We start from the raw sequence: 14512 nt of genomic DNA on the forward strand, positions 1-14512 counted from the left end.
CAACTATACAACTTATCTTCTCTAATATTAGAATTGTATACCCCGATTTTGATCGTTTTACTTTTTTTTAAGGCTCGTGCATTAAATCTTCTGCATTTAACTTAATTTTTTCAACCAAGTAATCAATTGATTACATTTTGTAAAAGTTCAGAGTACTAACTGAACATTTTATGCAAGTTGAATGGGCTATCGAGACACTTTGAAAGTTTAGGGGGCCAATCAAGCTTTTTGCACAAATTCAAGAGGCAAATAATGTATTAAGCCAAAAAAACTAGGCCTAATATACAAATAACCCTCTTAAACTTGTCCAAATGTTGCAACTGCCCTCCCGAACTTTCACTTGTGACAACTTACCCCTCAAACTTGTCCAATTGTAAAACATAACCCCTCACACTTGTCCAATTGTAAACCATAACTCCAAATTGTTGACATGGACTGCAAATAAAGAAACACGTAAAATACAAAAGCTGCAACGCTCGTGGAGTGTGATAATCAGATCTTTGGTGTGATACGAATCCAGGGAAACGTTTTTACAGTTGCTTCAAGTACGGGGTAAAAAAATTCCTAATTTGGGGTTATGTTTTACAATTGGACAAGTTAAGGGATAAATTGTTACAATTGAAAGTTGGAGGAGGCAGTTGCAACATTTGACAAGTTCAGGGGTTATTTATGTATTAGGCCAAAAAACTAATATGAGCATATAATAATTATATCAATAAAAATATTATACAATTGTTAAAAATAATAACCTAAATTCTAAATAATAAGATAATTTTTAAAATATAAAAATTTATAAATTGATATATAATTTTTAAAGTTAACATAGCTATTTAAGAAACATAATTATAACTAATTTTATAGTTTAAAAATTGTTTTTGACTCTCAATTAGACCACTCCGCCAATTTCAATAATCAAAAGGCATCGAAATAATGACATGTGCGATATGTCAATATGAGTCAATTCAGATCTCTAATTGAAACGAAACTTAACAGCTACATGTCGATTATTTTTATAAAAAAAACTAAATTTTGTTTTTTTTCTATAATAATAACCGACACGTGATAGTCAGGTGACGCACAGCTCTGAATTGACTTATGTTGACGTGTCACCTATATCATTATTTCGATTCATTTTAATCAATAAAATTGGCGGAGTGATATGATTGAGACAAAAATCAATGTTGGCTGATTTTATTGAAACAAATTGAAATTGATTGACTATTTTGAAACAACGATCTAAGTTCAGTGACTAATGATACATTTAACCCTAAACAAAAATGAAGAGAGAAAAGAACTGAAATCTAACCAAAAATTGAAATTCATTAACAGAAACCCCTCTCCGTGATCTCGCCCTTCGTCGACGCGTTCCACTTGCACCGACCTCGCCATCGCCCTCGGCCTTCACCAGTCGACTAGAACCGATCTGCCCCTTCCTCGAAAGCTTCTTCTTCCGACTTGCAGGTTCTTCTTCTCCTTCCTCGAAAGTTTCTTTTTCCTCTTAGAATTTAAAATTGATTTCAATTTGTTTATTTATGTTTTTCCGGATTGATCTTATTTGTCTCCTATTTTCGTCAGCCACCTGTTCTTTGTGATTTTGTTGAAAATGGAAAAACTTTTTGTTCTTGATACTTACAGAAGTTTGTTTTGCTGGATTGGTCTTATTTGTCTCCTGTTTATGTTTTGCTGGTTTGGTATTATTTATTTAATTATTTATTATTTCATTCAGTCGTACCAATTCGAGTCAACCTGTTGAATTCAGACACTTCTGATCAAACTACAAATCCAGTTTGGTTTGACAACATTGAATAAATTTACATCTAAGTACGAATGAACTAATTTATTTGGTCATTAAAATCAATGTGATCACTGCTTCATAGTTATTAAAGGCGCACCAGGCGCATTCCTTACGCCATGACGCCCTCATAGCGTGGCGCGCTCCTGGTGCGCCATTTTGTGCCAAGGGGCAGTTGCCAAAGGCGCACCAAGGCGCGCCTTGGTGACATAGGGTCAGTTTTATGGTTTTTTTTTTTACAACTATATATCTGGAACAAGTGTTCTGAAGGGTTCCAAATAAGAAAAAAATATATTAAAATAGAAGAGAGCGATTCATTTGAATTAATTAGAAGAGGAAGTTATAAGAGGAACAAGTTAAGTAGAACAAAACACAGAAAACAAATTCAAACGGAAACAAAACAGCCAAGAGGAATTCGAATTCAACAGGAGGGATGAATTTGGACAGTTTTGATCAGGAACAGAACTTAGGATTTAGTATTCAACTTTAGCTTTCTAACATGGCGTTTATTTTGCCTTTTAAAATTTATTTATGCTTAAGAATATTTTAGGACGGCGGTTGCACCATGCCATGGGGGTGTCATGGCGCTAAGGCCCGCGCCTAGTGCGCCAAAGGCGGACCTTTAATAACTATGAAGCAATGATAACATACACCTTAATGACCAGATGAATTTGTTCATTAACCATATTAGCTCTAGGATTGTCAAACCAGACTGGATATCAACTGGATTTGTAGTTTGATCAGGAGCAATTGAATTGGTTGATTAGCCAAGTGGAATTCGAATTCAACAGGAGTGATGAATTTGGAGAGTTTTGATCAGGAATAGAACTTAGGATTTAGTATTCAACTTTAGCTTTTAAACATGACGTTTATTTTTGCATTTTAAAATTTATTTTGCATTTAAATTTTTTTATCCTTAAGAATATATGGTTCATGTTAGCCGATCCCAAATCATTTCGGGACTAAGGCTTTGTTGTTGTTGTTGTTGCAAGTGCGCCATCGCCGTGTGCCATGCGCCAAGGTTCGAGAACCTCTAAGGCCTTAGTGCAGCATGCGCCTTTAATAACTATGCATCTCTGTACCATTTACCCAATCAAAATTTACCAAAACTTTGCCCTTAATTTTTCTAAATGACAATAATAACCTTTCGTGTTGGTATATATATATAGTGAAGATTGTTTTCAAGTTGTCAACTTGAAAATAAGAAAGAAGAAGCAACCATGGCTAATCCTCATGAGTTGGAAGCTCTCACCTCGGCTATTAAAGGTTAATTAAATTTTTCGGTTTCCGTGTCTGTATCCATTTTCGTTTCTGTTTAACGTATGTAGATTTTTAAATTATCTTCCGTTTGTAATATATGTTAAAATTATAGTTATTCTTTCTCAAATTGTCCAGGAGTTGGAGTTGATGAGAAGTTAATTATATCAATACTTGGAAAATCCAATCCTGAGCATAGGAAATCATTCAGGAAAGCAAATACTCACTTGTTCATCAAAGACGAACAACGTTCATTCGAACACTGGGATGACGCACGTCGTATCTATTTTCTCAGGCGTGAATTTGAGCGGTTTGAGGTGTGTTTCTGTCAATTTCGAACACAACAACACAATTTAGAGAAGTTAAGGTCGTTTAACTATTGAGAATGAAAAAAAAATGCTATAAATATTTGAGTTCTAACCAGGAATCATCATTGTTTAACTTTGATTTCATAGCCTTTTTGTGAGAAACCAAGAAACAGATTCGCGGGAAAAATATTTTTAGAAATTAAGTTTTTAGGTGGAGAGATTTTGATATCTGTCATCCACATGACGTTTTTAGAAAATGCGTATGTTGGTTTCGGACAAAAGGACTATGAGTGAACTTGAAGTTAAATAACGATTATGTTTCATTAAGAAATTAAAATTTATGGTATTTATGTGACTTTCCTTGACATGACTATTATTTTCATGTCATTTATAATTTTATATTGAAAAATATAAATCAAGTAACATGATAAATCATTTTGACACCTCTATATTTTTATATTTAGTACAATTTGTATTTCGTTTTTCCATTTTTTTTCCAGTTATTCAATTTATGGACTTGTTTTCTAGTTGAGTTGTTTAGAATCAATATACTGAGGGGCATGGGATCAGTAGAATCCGTTGAACTGCTGCCCCTTTTCCGGGAAAAGTAAAAGAAATTTGGTTACCGGCAATCGTTGCTAAATGTATTATTTTTTTGTCGATATTCCCACTCTTAGGAGTGGCTCTTGCCAAAAAAAATTGGCAGATAAAAGCTTGCCCCAATACACGCTTATGGTGGGACCTCTCCTCAGACCCTCGCTTAGCGGGAATGCGTAGTGCACCGGACCGCCCTATCCCCACTCTGTTCAATATTTGTGGGATTCTGCCTCAAAATGGAGCTTCTTATGACTTGTTATGAGGATAATTCCTCATAAGCGCCCTTATTAAGCATTTTGCCCACTATAGGGCTTCTGCCAACCAGGGTAAAACCAGTTATAGAATGATTTGTTACTTTAGAAATTTTTCCCATTGCGAGGCTCCTCATAAGGATAATTTCGGTTTTTATATTTCCGGAATCTTGCGCAAGTCCACAACACACATTATGAAACTGGTCTATTACCGGTTACCTTGCAAATTTGAAACCACTCATTCTATGACCGATTTTGCTCTGATGAGCAGAAATCCCACGGTGGACAAAATGCTTAACGCTGAACCAGGGTTCTTATGAGAAATTATCCTCATAAGAGCCCCATTTTAAGGTCAAATCCATATTTGTGATAGATTTAGTATCATCGACGGGATCCGTGACAGAAATGTCGGTATATAATGTTTACTCTAATAAAACCCCTGTAATTTTTCACATATTTTCGTCCATTAACCCTCTAATTTTTTTTTTTTTTTTATTTTTCTGGCTCCGACACTGTTTAGAATGCTTTGGTGCTATGGACTATGCATCCATGGGAAAGAGATGCTCGATTGATAAACGAATCATTAAAAGAAGGTCCAGAATCTTATGGTGTGGTTGTGGAGATTGCATGCACCAGATCATCAGAAGGTCTTTTAGGAGCTAGAAAAGCTTATCATTCTATATTTGATCACTCTATTGAAGAAGATATTGCCACTTATATTCATGGCAGCCTATACAAGGTAACGAACATTCTGATATATCTTGATTCAATCTTTTGCTACGGTTTTCTAACGGAAATATTGATTTTGAAGCGTTTTTACATTTTAGAAACTGATGATATTGAGACATTTGTGGTTATACTGAAAACACGAACAAATTTGATCCGTCAGTGTTAAATTTAGACTTATTAAAATCATGGGTTGGGTAAGTTGGATCTGGTTGGGTTTAATCGGGCTTGCAAATTAACTAATTTTTCCAAGCCAAACCTATACTATATTTACATCAGATTCAAGCCGGGTAAAGGACCTCGTGTCCCCAGGGATGGATACAGGGGAGCCCGGGCTCCCACCGCTGCCCGAACCACCATGACCATGAGTAGTTTGGGTCTTCTGTGTCCACAAAAGTTGAGGCTATGGTGGTGCCGGCCCATTGTCTCCAAAAAATTTATATCGAGTGCTGAATTAGCTTAGGCAATCTCTAAATCCAAAATTCTAATTTTTTGGCCTGTTAGGCTCTTATTAAATCCAAATTTCTAATTTGTTTTGGCCTATTAGCCCCTCCCTAAATCCGATTTTTTCTATTAAATACAATTTTTTTTAACATGTTAAGAATCTTAAACACAATATAGCTTAATTTTGAGAAGTTTTACATTGGTACTTAAAAAGTGGTTCTTGACCACTCAGATTATAACACTTATACATACGATTTTTTTTGAACAAGTTCGATTTAGCAATTTTTTCATACACGCACGTATAAATCGGCCTCCCCAACGGAACAATCCTGTTTTCGCCACTGCCTTCTCTGGCTTTGTTAAACATTAATTCTGTTTCGCGATTCAATGAAACCAGAACTCTCAGACACTTGTACTATTCCATGGTTCAATATTTGGGTTAAATGCACCATTGGTCACTGAACTTTTATGGTAATTTCAAAGATGGCCTTTCAACTTCAATTTGTCTCAATAAAATCATTTAACTTTGAGTTTTGTCTCAATTAGGTCACTATAACGATTTCAGTAAGTAAAAAACATCGGAATGATGACATAAGTAATACGTCAATATGAGACAACTCATATTCCTGACCGAAATGACACATGACATCCACATATGCGCCACCTGACTATCACGTGTCGATTATTTTTATGGAAAAAAAAATGAAATTTAGTTTTTTTCATAAAAATACCCGACATGTGGCTATCACATTTCGTTTCGGTAAGAGATTTGAGTTAACTAATGTTGACATGTCATCTATGTTATTATTTCGATGCATTTTAACCACTAAAATTAATTGAGTGACCTAATTGGGACAAAACTTAAAGTTGAGTGGTTTTATTGAGACAAATTGAAGTTGAGTGACCATTTTGAAACAATTATGTAAATTCAGTGACCCATGATGCATTTAACCCCTCAATATTTTGTAACAAGAAAACGGCCTAATTAATTTTTTTCTTAAATTGTATCAGCTTCTGGTTGCTCTAGTTAGTGCCTATAGGTACGAAGGGCCAAACATCAATAAAGAAACTGCAAAACATGAGGCTGAAAAACTTGCTCTTGCGATTAAAAATGGGGATAAGCTAACTGAGGATGATGAAGTGGTAAGAATTCTAGCAACAAGAAGCAAACCTCATCTCAAGTCTGTATGCAAACACTACATGAATGTTTCTGGCAAAAGTATCACTGAGGTACAGTTATGTTACTGTTTTGTTGTTGTTGTCAGCTGTTTGTTATTGCAAGTAACCGATAGATATTAGCTTGTATTCATTACGAAACAGGTGGTTTGCCGTATTTGAAGGCTTTTGGTTTAAAAGTTTGCAAATAGAGGTCATTGGTATGCCCCGTTAACCAAAACATGAAACTCAAACCGTAATTTTTTTATTAGTCCTTAAAATTTTACCTAACACACTATTTATGACCCGTTTGTTTTATCTAATGTTGCTGTTTGCTGTTGGAAAAAAAGTAGGTGTAAAAGGCAAACAGAAGGTCATAACAAAACACGTAAAACTCTCGCTTTTGATGTGAAAAGACAAACAAGAGCATGAAAATTAGCAATCAAACACCCCCTTAGTCATCGTGTTTTAATAATACATTATAAAAATGAGCGAGGGCGAACCTTTGCGCAACGGTAAACGTTGTTGTCGTGTGACCAAGAGGTCACGGGTTCGAGTCTTAGGAGCGGCCTCTTGCCAAATAAATTGAATCTACAGATTAATAAATTATTTAACCAATTTTAAATTACACCATTAAGTTATAAAAGATATCACAGAGCTATATTTTCAAACTTTTAAACCACAGTTGGAGTTTGCAAATAAGGCAAATCGCAATTTTTTTTAAATTTTTCTTTAGATATAATAATTTTTTTTCAATCCTAACCAAACACTTTATTACTCTCGATTTTCTTGATTCAGGATGTGGGAGTTGACTTGATCTTTAAGCAGACAATTGAATGCTTGTTTACACCATATGCATATTTCAGCAAGGTGATTTTAAAGTTTCTGCCAATTTCAATTTTAACAGAACTATAACTTCTGAAAAAATGAATAAAACACCTATATGGTGTTGTTTGGGAAATATATTTCCAATCTATTTATTTTTTGAGGCGCAAGAGAAGGACACGACACACCCGTAATCACTAATTACGGCTGTTCACAGCTTTAATCACTAATTACGGGGGTGGGATAAGAGGGCAAGCCTTGGCGCAACGGTAAACATTGTTGTCGTGTGACCTGGAGGTGACGGGTTCGAGTCTTAGGAGCGGTCTCTTGCCAAATAAATTGGCAGGGGAAGGCTTGCCTCAGTACACCCTTGTGTTGGGACCCCTCCCCAAACCCTCGCTTAGTGGATACACGTAGTGCACCGGGCCGCCCTTTTACTGGGATGGGACAGCCGTAATTAGTTAGGAGCTCTGTGATTTACAAAGTTCCTCATCCTCGCATTCTCAGGGTAACTATAGCAGTCTCACAACCGTAATCACTAATTCTAGCGGTTGGACTACCTAATTATCAAGCAATATCCTGATGTAAGCAGGGTAATTACGGCAGTTCCACATCCATAAATCACTATTTACGGAGATAAAACCGCCATAATTATTGAGGAACTCTGTAATTTCTATGTCGAGTCCTTCCACAACATCGCGTATATATAATATAAATTCAGTGATTACGACATAGGGTGAGCCGTAATTAATTCGAGCAATTTTAACCCATAGTGTTAAAAATAGCTCATTCTTGGGAAATATTTTTCAACAACGCCTAAGTCGGGAAATGTATATTTCCTCAAACAATACCACTTAGGTGTTTTTTACAAATATATATGATTTATTTATCAGGTTCTAGATGATGCAATGAGAAGTGATGCAAATCATAATTCCAAAAATGGGCTAACAAGAGTGATTACAACACAAGCAGATGCAGATTTGAAAGAGATTGAAAAAGAGTACAATAGCTTATATGGAGATTCTCTAGCCGCGAAAATTGAATCCGTCGCTAAGGGGAACTATAAGGATTTCTTGCTTGCCTTGATTACAAGAGAGAATGAGTGAATTTTGGATTTGAATACATTTATATTTCTCTCTTGTACTTTCTTTGACATGTTTTTCAATCATATGCAACTCAAGAATAATTAATAATAAACTGAAATTTTTTATTCTAATTACATCAAATCTCTTATATTATGTAGTTTCAGTCAATGGCGGAATTAGGATTCCAAGTTTGAATATGCAATTGTGCCCTTAGACCTGAAATTTTGATCGTTGGGGTGCAATGGATCATGTACACCAACTAGAAGAAAAATGGTACTCTCTTCATTCCTTTGTACAAGTCATTACCTCTCATATTTTGGTTGGAGAATAAGTCTTTAAATGTTAAAAAACGTACAGACAAAGACAAAAAATTTAATGCTTGGACCGAAAATCTAAACTAAAGATTTTGGGAATGGTAGAATATCTTATATTTGGGAAAAAAACTAATGTACTAGAATGACTTATATAAGGAATGGAGGGAGTAATAACCAAAAATATGGTTGCTACATCGGTCTCTAACACTGTTTAGCAACCAGATTCGCATAGTTAGCAAACAAACCGAATCGCTTGGTAATTGCAAGCTTGCTAAAGTTTCGAGCCCATATCTCAGCTTGCCTGTTTGCAATCAACATTATGGTCACTAAAGTCGTGGCAAAGATAGAGACTGATTGTTTACAAATCGATGAACAAATTTGCACATCTAATATGGTTAGAGGCTAACTATTGGTTGCAAATAATCCATTCGTTGAAGTTCAAACTGATTCTACAATTAGACTCAGATGGCAAATCGTATCTCAATTGACTAACGAAAAAATATACTATCAGATTAGAGACGATTTTATCATCAGGAATTTATGTACAACCTTGTATAATTGTTGCTTGTATCCATACAAATTTTTCATTTTTAGTTAAAATTCATTTTTAGCAATAAATTTTTCTGTTATTGTTGAAACATGTTGCTAAAAGCTAAATTTCTTGTAGTGCAATCTAATCCATCTGATACACATTTATTATGGGACATATTAAGGGACCTTGGGTGAAGGTCTAATTATCATTGATGTGTGATTGGGGACTTGACTAACCTCGCTTTTGTCTTTAAGATAGGATTGTAAATGAGCCGAGCCACTCATGAGCGGCTCGGTGGTCAGCTCGATAAAAAAATCGGCTTGACTCGGCTCGATTTGTAACCGAGCTGAGCGTAAGTAGGCCAAAGCTCGGCTCAAAAGCTCGTGAGCAGGCTCGATTAGAACATTTATGAACAAATTTTAGTTGTGTTGAGATGCAAGTATGAGTTAGTTGGTGTTAAAAAGTCCCACATTGGAAGATTGTGAGATTGGTAAATGGTATATAATTGGGAAGGATCCATTAACCCACCACCTTAGGGTTTTGGGTTAAGTGTTGTGTCAAGCCCATTACTATATCCATTCACAAGGCTCAAAGTTTCTCCCTAATAGTAAAAAGGCTCCCCGGATTGCCCAACAAGTTGTGTAGAAAACTATATAGTTTTGTGTTAGTTCAAAAACATAATAAATGAATAATAGTCGAACTATTTGTAAGCATCCACTACAAAAACGCGGATTACCGATGGAAAATTCCGTCGGTGATACGCAAAAATCCGATTTTCATCTCCGACGGATTACCGGCGGAACCACTCCGCCGGTAAAAAGCTGGCTGGTACCGCATTCCGACCACGGTTTTCATTCCGTCGGAGATTTATTCCGACCAACTTCGCTCGGAGAATTCCGCTAGTAAATGTCACGCACCGACCGACTATTACCGAGCAAATTTGGTCGGTGATTATTTCCAGCGGATATTTCAGACAATATTTCCGTCGGTGATTACATCCCAAAATTAAAAAAAAATTGATTTAAAAGATTTTTTTTTTTTGATTTAAAAGATATTAGTGCATTTATTTGGATCAAAGGGAACTTTTTTTTTGGTAGGAAAAGGGAACTCTTTTATATATATATATAAAGTTATAATAAAAGAAAGTAATAAATTGTGAAAAATGCATTATATAATATAAAGTACATAATTCAAACAAGACAGGTTATAAAACTGAGTTAAAATGTTGTTTTAACGTAGTGTGCTGCATATATTCTCAAATATCTAAATAAAGAAGATATACCTATATAGATGAAACTAGGCCACCTTAATATACACACATTAATATAATATAATGATGAATTACAGTTTACTAAATTTGTAACCCTAGTGAAAATATTGTGGAGCAAATTTGATGTGAAGTTTACACTTGTGATAATTTCATAACTCAATTCACAAAATGGGAAAAGACACAAGTTTTAATCAACATTTACATGAACTCAAAACACTGGGATGTATTCTCATTGATATGGGAAAAAGAATCACAAACAGCATACCATATGTTAAGAGTGTAAACAAACACTGAGGTATTTAAATTATTATGGACTAAGATCCTTAGCAAACAAAATTCACAACATAAAATTTGAACCTCAATGTCGATCCATTACCTATAATCTAGCCTTTCAACTTGTCTTCTATTTCTACATGAGTGTCAATATCAAATCAGATAGTAAAATAGCGAAACTCAACATAAAAATGCAAATGAAAAACACAAAGTGAATGAACAAGTCTATTGGATCATACATGTACAAGGTATACAAACATTACCAATCAAACATGGAGATAAGCGTCAGTTCATGAAATCAATCTGTAAAAGAACAGAGTGACTTGCCTATGTGCCATCCATTATAACCACACAAGCTAGTTAATGACAACTTGTCAGGTATGAGCCTGGCAGAATAGAATTTTAGGAAGTATTAGGGTTTAGGAATAGAGAAGAGTCAGAAAAGAGAGGAATGAGTAAGAGAGAGAGAGAGAGAGAATAATCATTGATTTCATAATAACGGGTACAATGATGAGATAGGCCTCCCATAAATAGATGTACAGCTATGAGGTGGCAAAACAGTTACACAAAAGGACAAACAGCTAGTACTATTGCTAGTACAAGATTCTAACAACCTTGACAGCACAATTAGGGAAAATAACCAAATAAAAGCTAATACAATAACAGAATAAAAGCTAATACAATAATATCAATAATTAATCTTAATGCCCTCTACGTTTATACGTGACAATACCACCCCCTTTAGCACATTCTTGTCCTCAAGAATGGTAAAAGTCAGGAAATCGAGCAACAATCATGCTTGTATCCTCCCATGTAGCATCGATGGTAGGCAGGCCGAGCCATTGGATGAGCAACTGAGGGGTAGCATGGTTGTCAATCACAGCATTCCGAGTGTTTAGGACCTTGGCAGGGTGGATAATAAAAGTGTCATCCTTAAGAGGAGGCAAGGTAGTCAAAACGGGGGTGGAAGGGGTAGGGCGTTTCTTAAGTAAGGAGATGTGAAAAACAGGGTGAACCCTGCATGTAGGTGGAAGTAGTAGTTTGTATGCTACCTTGCCAATTTTTTCCAAAACTTGAAAAGGACCATAATACTTAGTTGAAAATTTGAGGGATTTCCGCAGTGCCACTGTGGATTGACGATAGGGTTGTAGCTTTAAGTAGACCCAGTCATCAACCCCAAATTCTCTGTCTGTCCTCCTTTTATCAGCTGTCTGCTTCATGCGATTTTGTGCTGATGTGAGGCACTCCTTGAGCAAAGAGGTCATTCTTTGTCTAACTTCTAACATGTCAGCTACAGATGCAATAGGAGATGGAGTAGAGGGAAGCACAGGTAGAGTAGGTGTGAAACCATAGAGAGCTTGGAAGGGGGACATGTTGATAGAGCTGTGAAAACTTGAATTATACCAAAATTCAGCTAAACTGAACCAAGATGCCCACTGTTTAGGAGCTAGAAAACTTATACTTCTCAAATAGTTTTCCAAACTCTGATTTAGCCTTTCCGACTACCCATCTGTCTGAGGGTGATATGCACTGCTATAAAGCAACTGTGTGCCCAAAAGTTACATGAATTCTCTCCAGAAAAGGCCTGTAAAAATTCGATCCCTGTCAGAGACAATGGTCTTGGGCATTCCATGGAGCTTAAAAATGGTGTCCACAAACTTCTTAGCTACTAGTGCAGCATTGAAAGGGTTAGTGAGTGGAATAAAATGGCCTGTCTTTGTAAATCTGTCAATGACAACTAGGATTGTATTATAACCAGAAGACTTAGGAAGTTTCTCAATAAAATCCATTGCAATGTCTTGCCATGCCCTTGTGGTATTGGGAGAGGTTGCAAAAGTCCTGGGTAAGCAGAGTGGTCTGCCTTGCATCTGAGACAGGTATCACAGGAAGCAATCCACTAAGTCACTTGGGATGACATCCTTGGCCAATAAAACACTTGTTGGAGCCGAGAAAGAGTATCTCTAATCCCTGAATGCCCCCCAATAGGTGAATTGTGACAAGCAGCAATCAACTTGATTCTCAAATCAGTAGCTGATCCAATGTATATCCTAGTTTTATACTTAAGAGTACCCTGTGCATAAGAATAGTGTGAACCAGGTAGAGGGTGAATTGATACCTGCTGGATGAGTTGTAAAGCCTCTTGGTCACCTTCATAGGAAGAATGTATTTCTTCCAACCAAGTAGGAACTGCCATGGATAAGGCTAGGGAATGAGAATTTGTAGTTGAGGGCTCTTCAAACTATCTAGACAAGGCATCTGCTACCTTATTCTCCACCCCCTTCTTGTATTGGATTGTGTAGTCAAGACCTAGGAGTTTAGAAACTCCCTTGTGCTGAAGATAGGTGTGAAGTTTCTGCTCCAAGAGGTGCTTGATGCTTTCATGATCTGTCTTGATGGTGAAGGTGGCATTCTCCAAGTAATGCCTCCAAGTGGTGCAGGCATGTATAATTGCTAACAATTCCCTCTCATAGGCTAACAACCGTTGGTTCCTTGGGCACAATGCCTTAGATAAAAAGGATATGGGTCTGTTTTCTTGCATTAGGAATACTCCTATCCATGTGCCACTAGCATCACATTCCAATGTGAATGGTTTGGAGAAATCTGGCATTGCAAGCACTGGGGCATGTGTCATCAGCTGCTTAAGTTGGTTGAAAGCATGTGTAGCTGCATCTGACCAATAAAACTGGTCCTTCCTTAATAGGTCTGTCAATGGCCTACTAATAATGCCATAATTCTTAATGAATCTGCGATAGTAACCAGTGAGTCCCATGAATCCTCTCAATCCCTTCACTGTAGATGGTTGTGGCTATAGAGCCATGGCTTGAATCTTGACAGGGTCTATTGCTACACCTTCTTTAGAGATAATGTGGCCTAAGTAAGACACTTGGGGCACCCTAAACTCACACTTAGAAGACTTGACCAGCAATTGATGATGGGTAAGAAGATCAAAGACAAGTTGTGAGTGGTGTAGGTGGGTTGAGAGATTAGGACTGTATATCAGTATATCATCAAAAAAGACCAATACACATTTTCGAAGATGGGGTTTAAAAATTAGATTCATGAGGGACTGAAATGTGGCTGGGGCATTGGTTAGGCCAAATGGCATGACCAGAAATTCAAAATGGTCAGAGTGTGTCCTGAAAGCAGTTTTTGCTATATCCCCTTCCTTCATTAGGATCTGATGGTAACCAGCCCTTAAATCAAGCTTAGTAAATATTTGAGCCCCCTTAAGTTCATCTATCAATTCCTAGATGACTGGAATTGGAAACTTGTCCTTGACAGTGACCTTATTTAGCTCCCTATAATCAATGCAGAACCTCCAACTCCCATCTTTCTTCTTCACTAGGAGCACTGGAGAAGCAAAAAGGGCTGGAACTAGGGCGAATAATTCCATTTGACAGCATTTCATCAACTAACTTTTCAATTTCATTCTTCTGAATGTGAGAGTACCTGTATGGTCTCACCTTAATGGGTTTAGTGCCAGGTTTAAGAGGAATTGCATGATCCTGAGCCCTGCTAGGGGGTAAGGCAGTGGGGGGTTGAAATAGGTGATTATACTGAGTCAAGAGTGGCTGTAAGGCAGGATTAGATTGTGGAAAAGGTGCAATGACAGTGGGAGGATCAATACTAGACAATTTCGAGACTGACATTAAGAAAAGCTTGGAAGTAACTCCTTTCCAGCC

General features: G+C 36.6%; 1 protein-coding gene across 1 annotated transcript; it reads left to right on the forward strand.

The window, feature by feature from the left end:
- The first annotated feature begins 1300 nt into the window (after positions 1-1300).
- Positions 1301-8549, forward strand: LOC136224087 (annexin D4-like). Its single transcript, XM_066012336.1, has 7 exons — positions 1301-1461; positions 2962-3058; positions 3188-3366; positions 4726-4944; positions 6387-6605; positions 7329-7400; positions 8249-8549. Exons 2-7 carry the CDS (start codon positions 3013-3015, stop codon positions 8459-8461), a joined length of 948 nt encoding a protein of 315 aa, XP_065868408.1. The 5' UTR covers positions 1301-1461; positions 2962-3012; the 3' UTR covers positions 8462-8549.
- Positions 8550-14512: the final 5963 nt, after the last annotated feature.

Source organism: Euphorbia lathyris, chromosome 3, assembly GCF_963576675.1.
Source record: "Euphorbia lathyris chromosome 3, ddEupLath1.1, whole genome shotgun sequence".
Lineage (NCBI taxonomy): Eukaryota > Viridiplantae > Streptophyta > Magnoliopsida > Malpighiales > Euphorbiaceae > Euphorbia > Euphorbia lathyris.

Excerpts from the sequence above, each read along its gene's own strand:
- LOC136224087 (XM_066012336.1), top strand. The coding sequence starts at position 3,013 with ATGGCTAATCCTCATGAGTTGGAAGCTCTCACCTCGGCTATTAAAG. Across the intron at positions 4,945-6,386 it reads TTCATGGCAGCCTATACAAG|CTTCTGGTTGCTCTAGTTAG; the intron begins GTAACGAACATT and ends AAATTGTATCAG. Across the intron at positions 6,606-7,328 it reads CTGGCAAAAGTATCACTGAG|GATGTGGGAGTTGACTTGAT; the intron begins GTACAGTTATGT and ends TTCTTGATTCAG.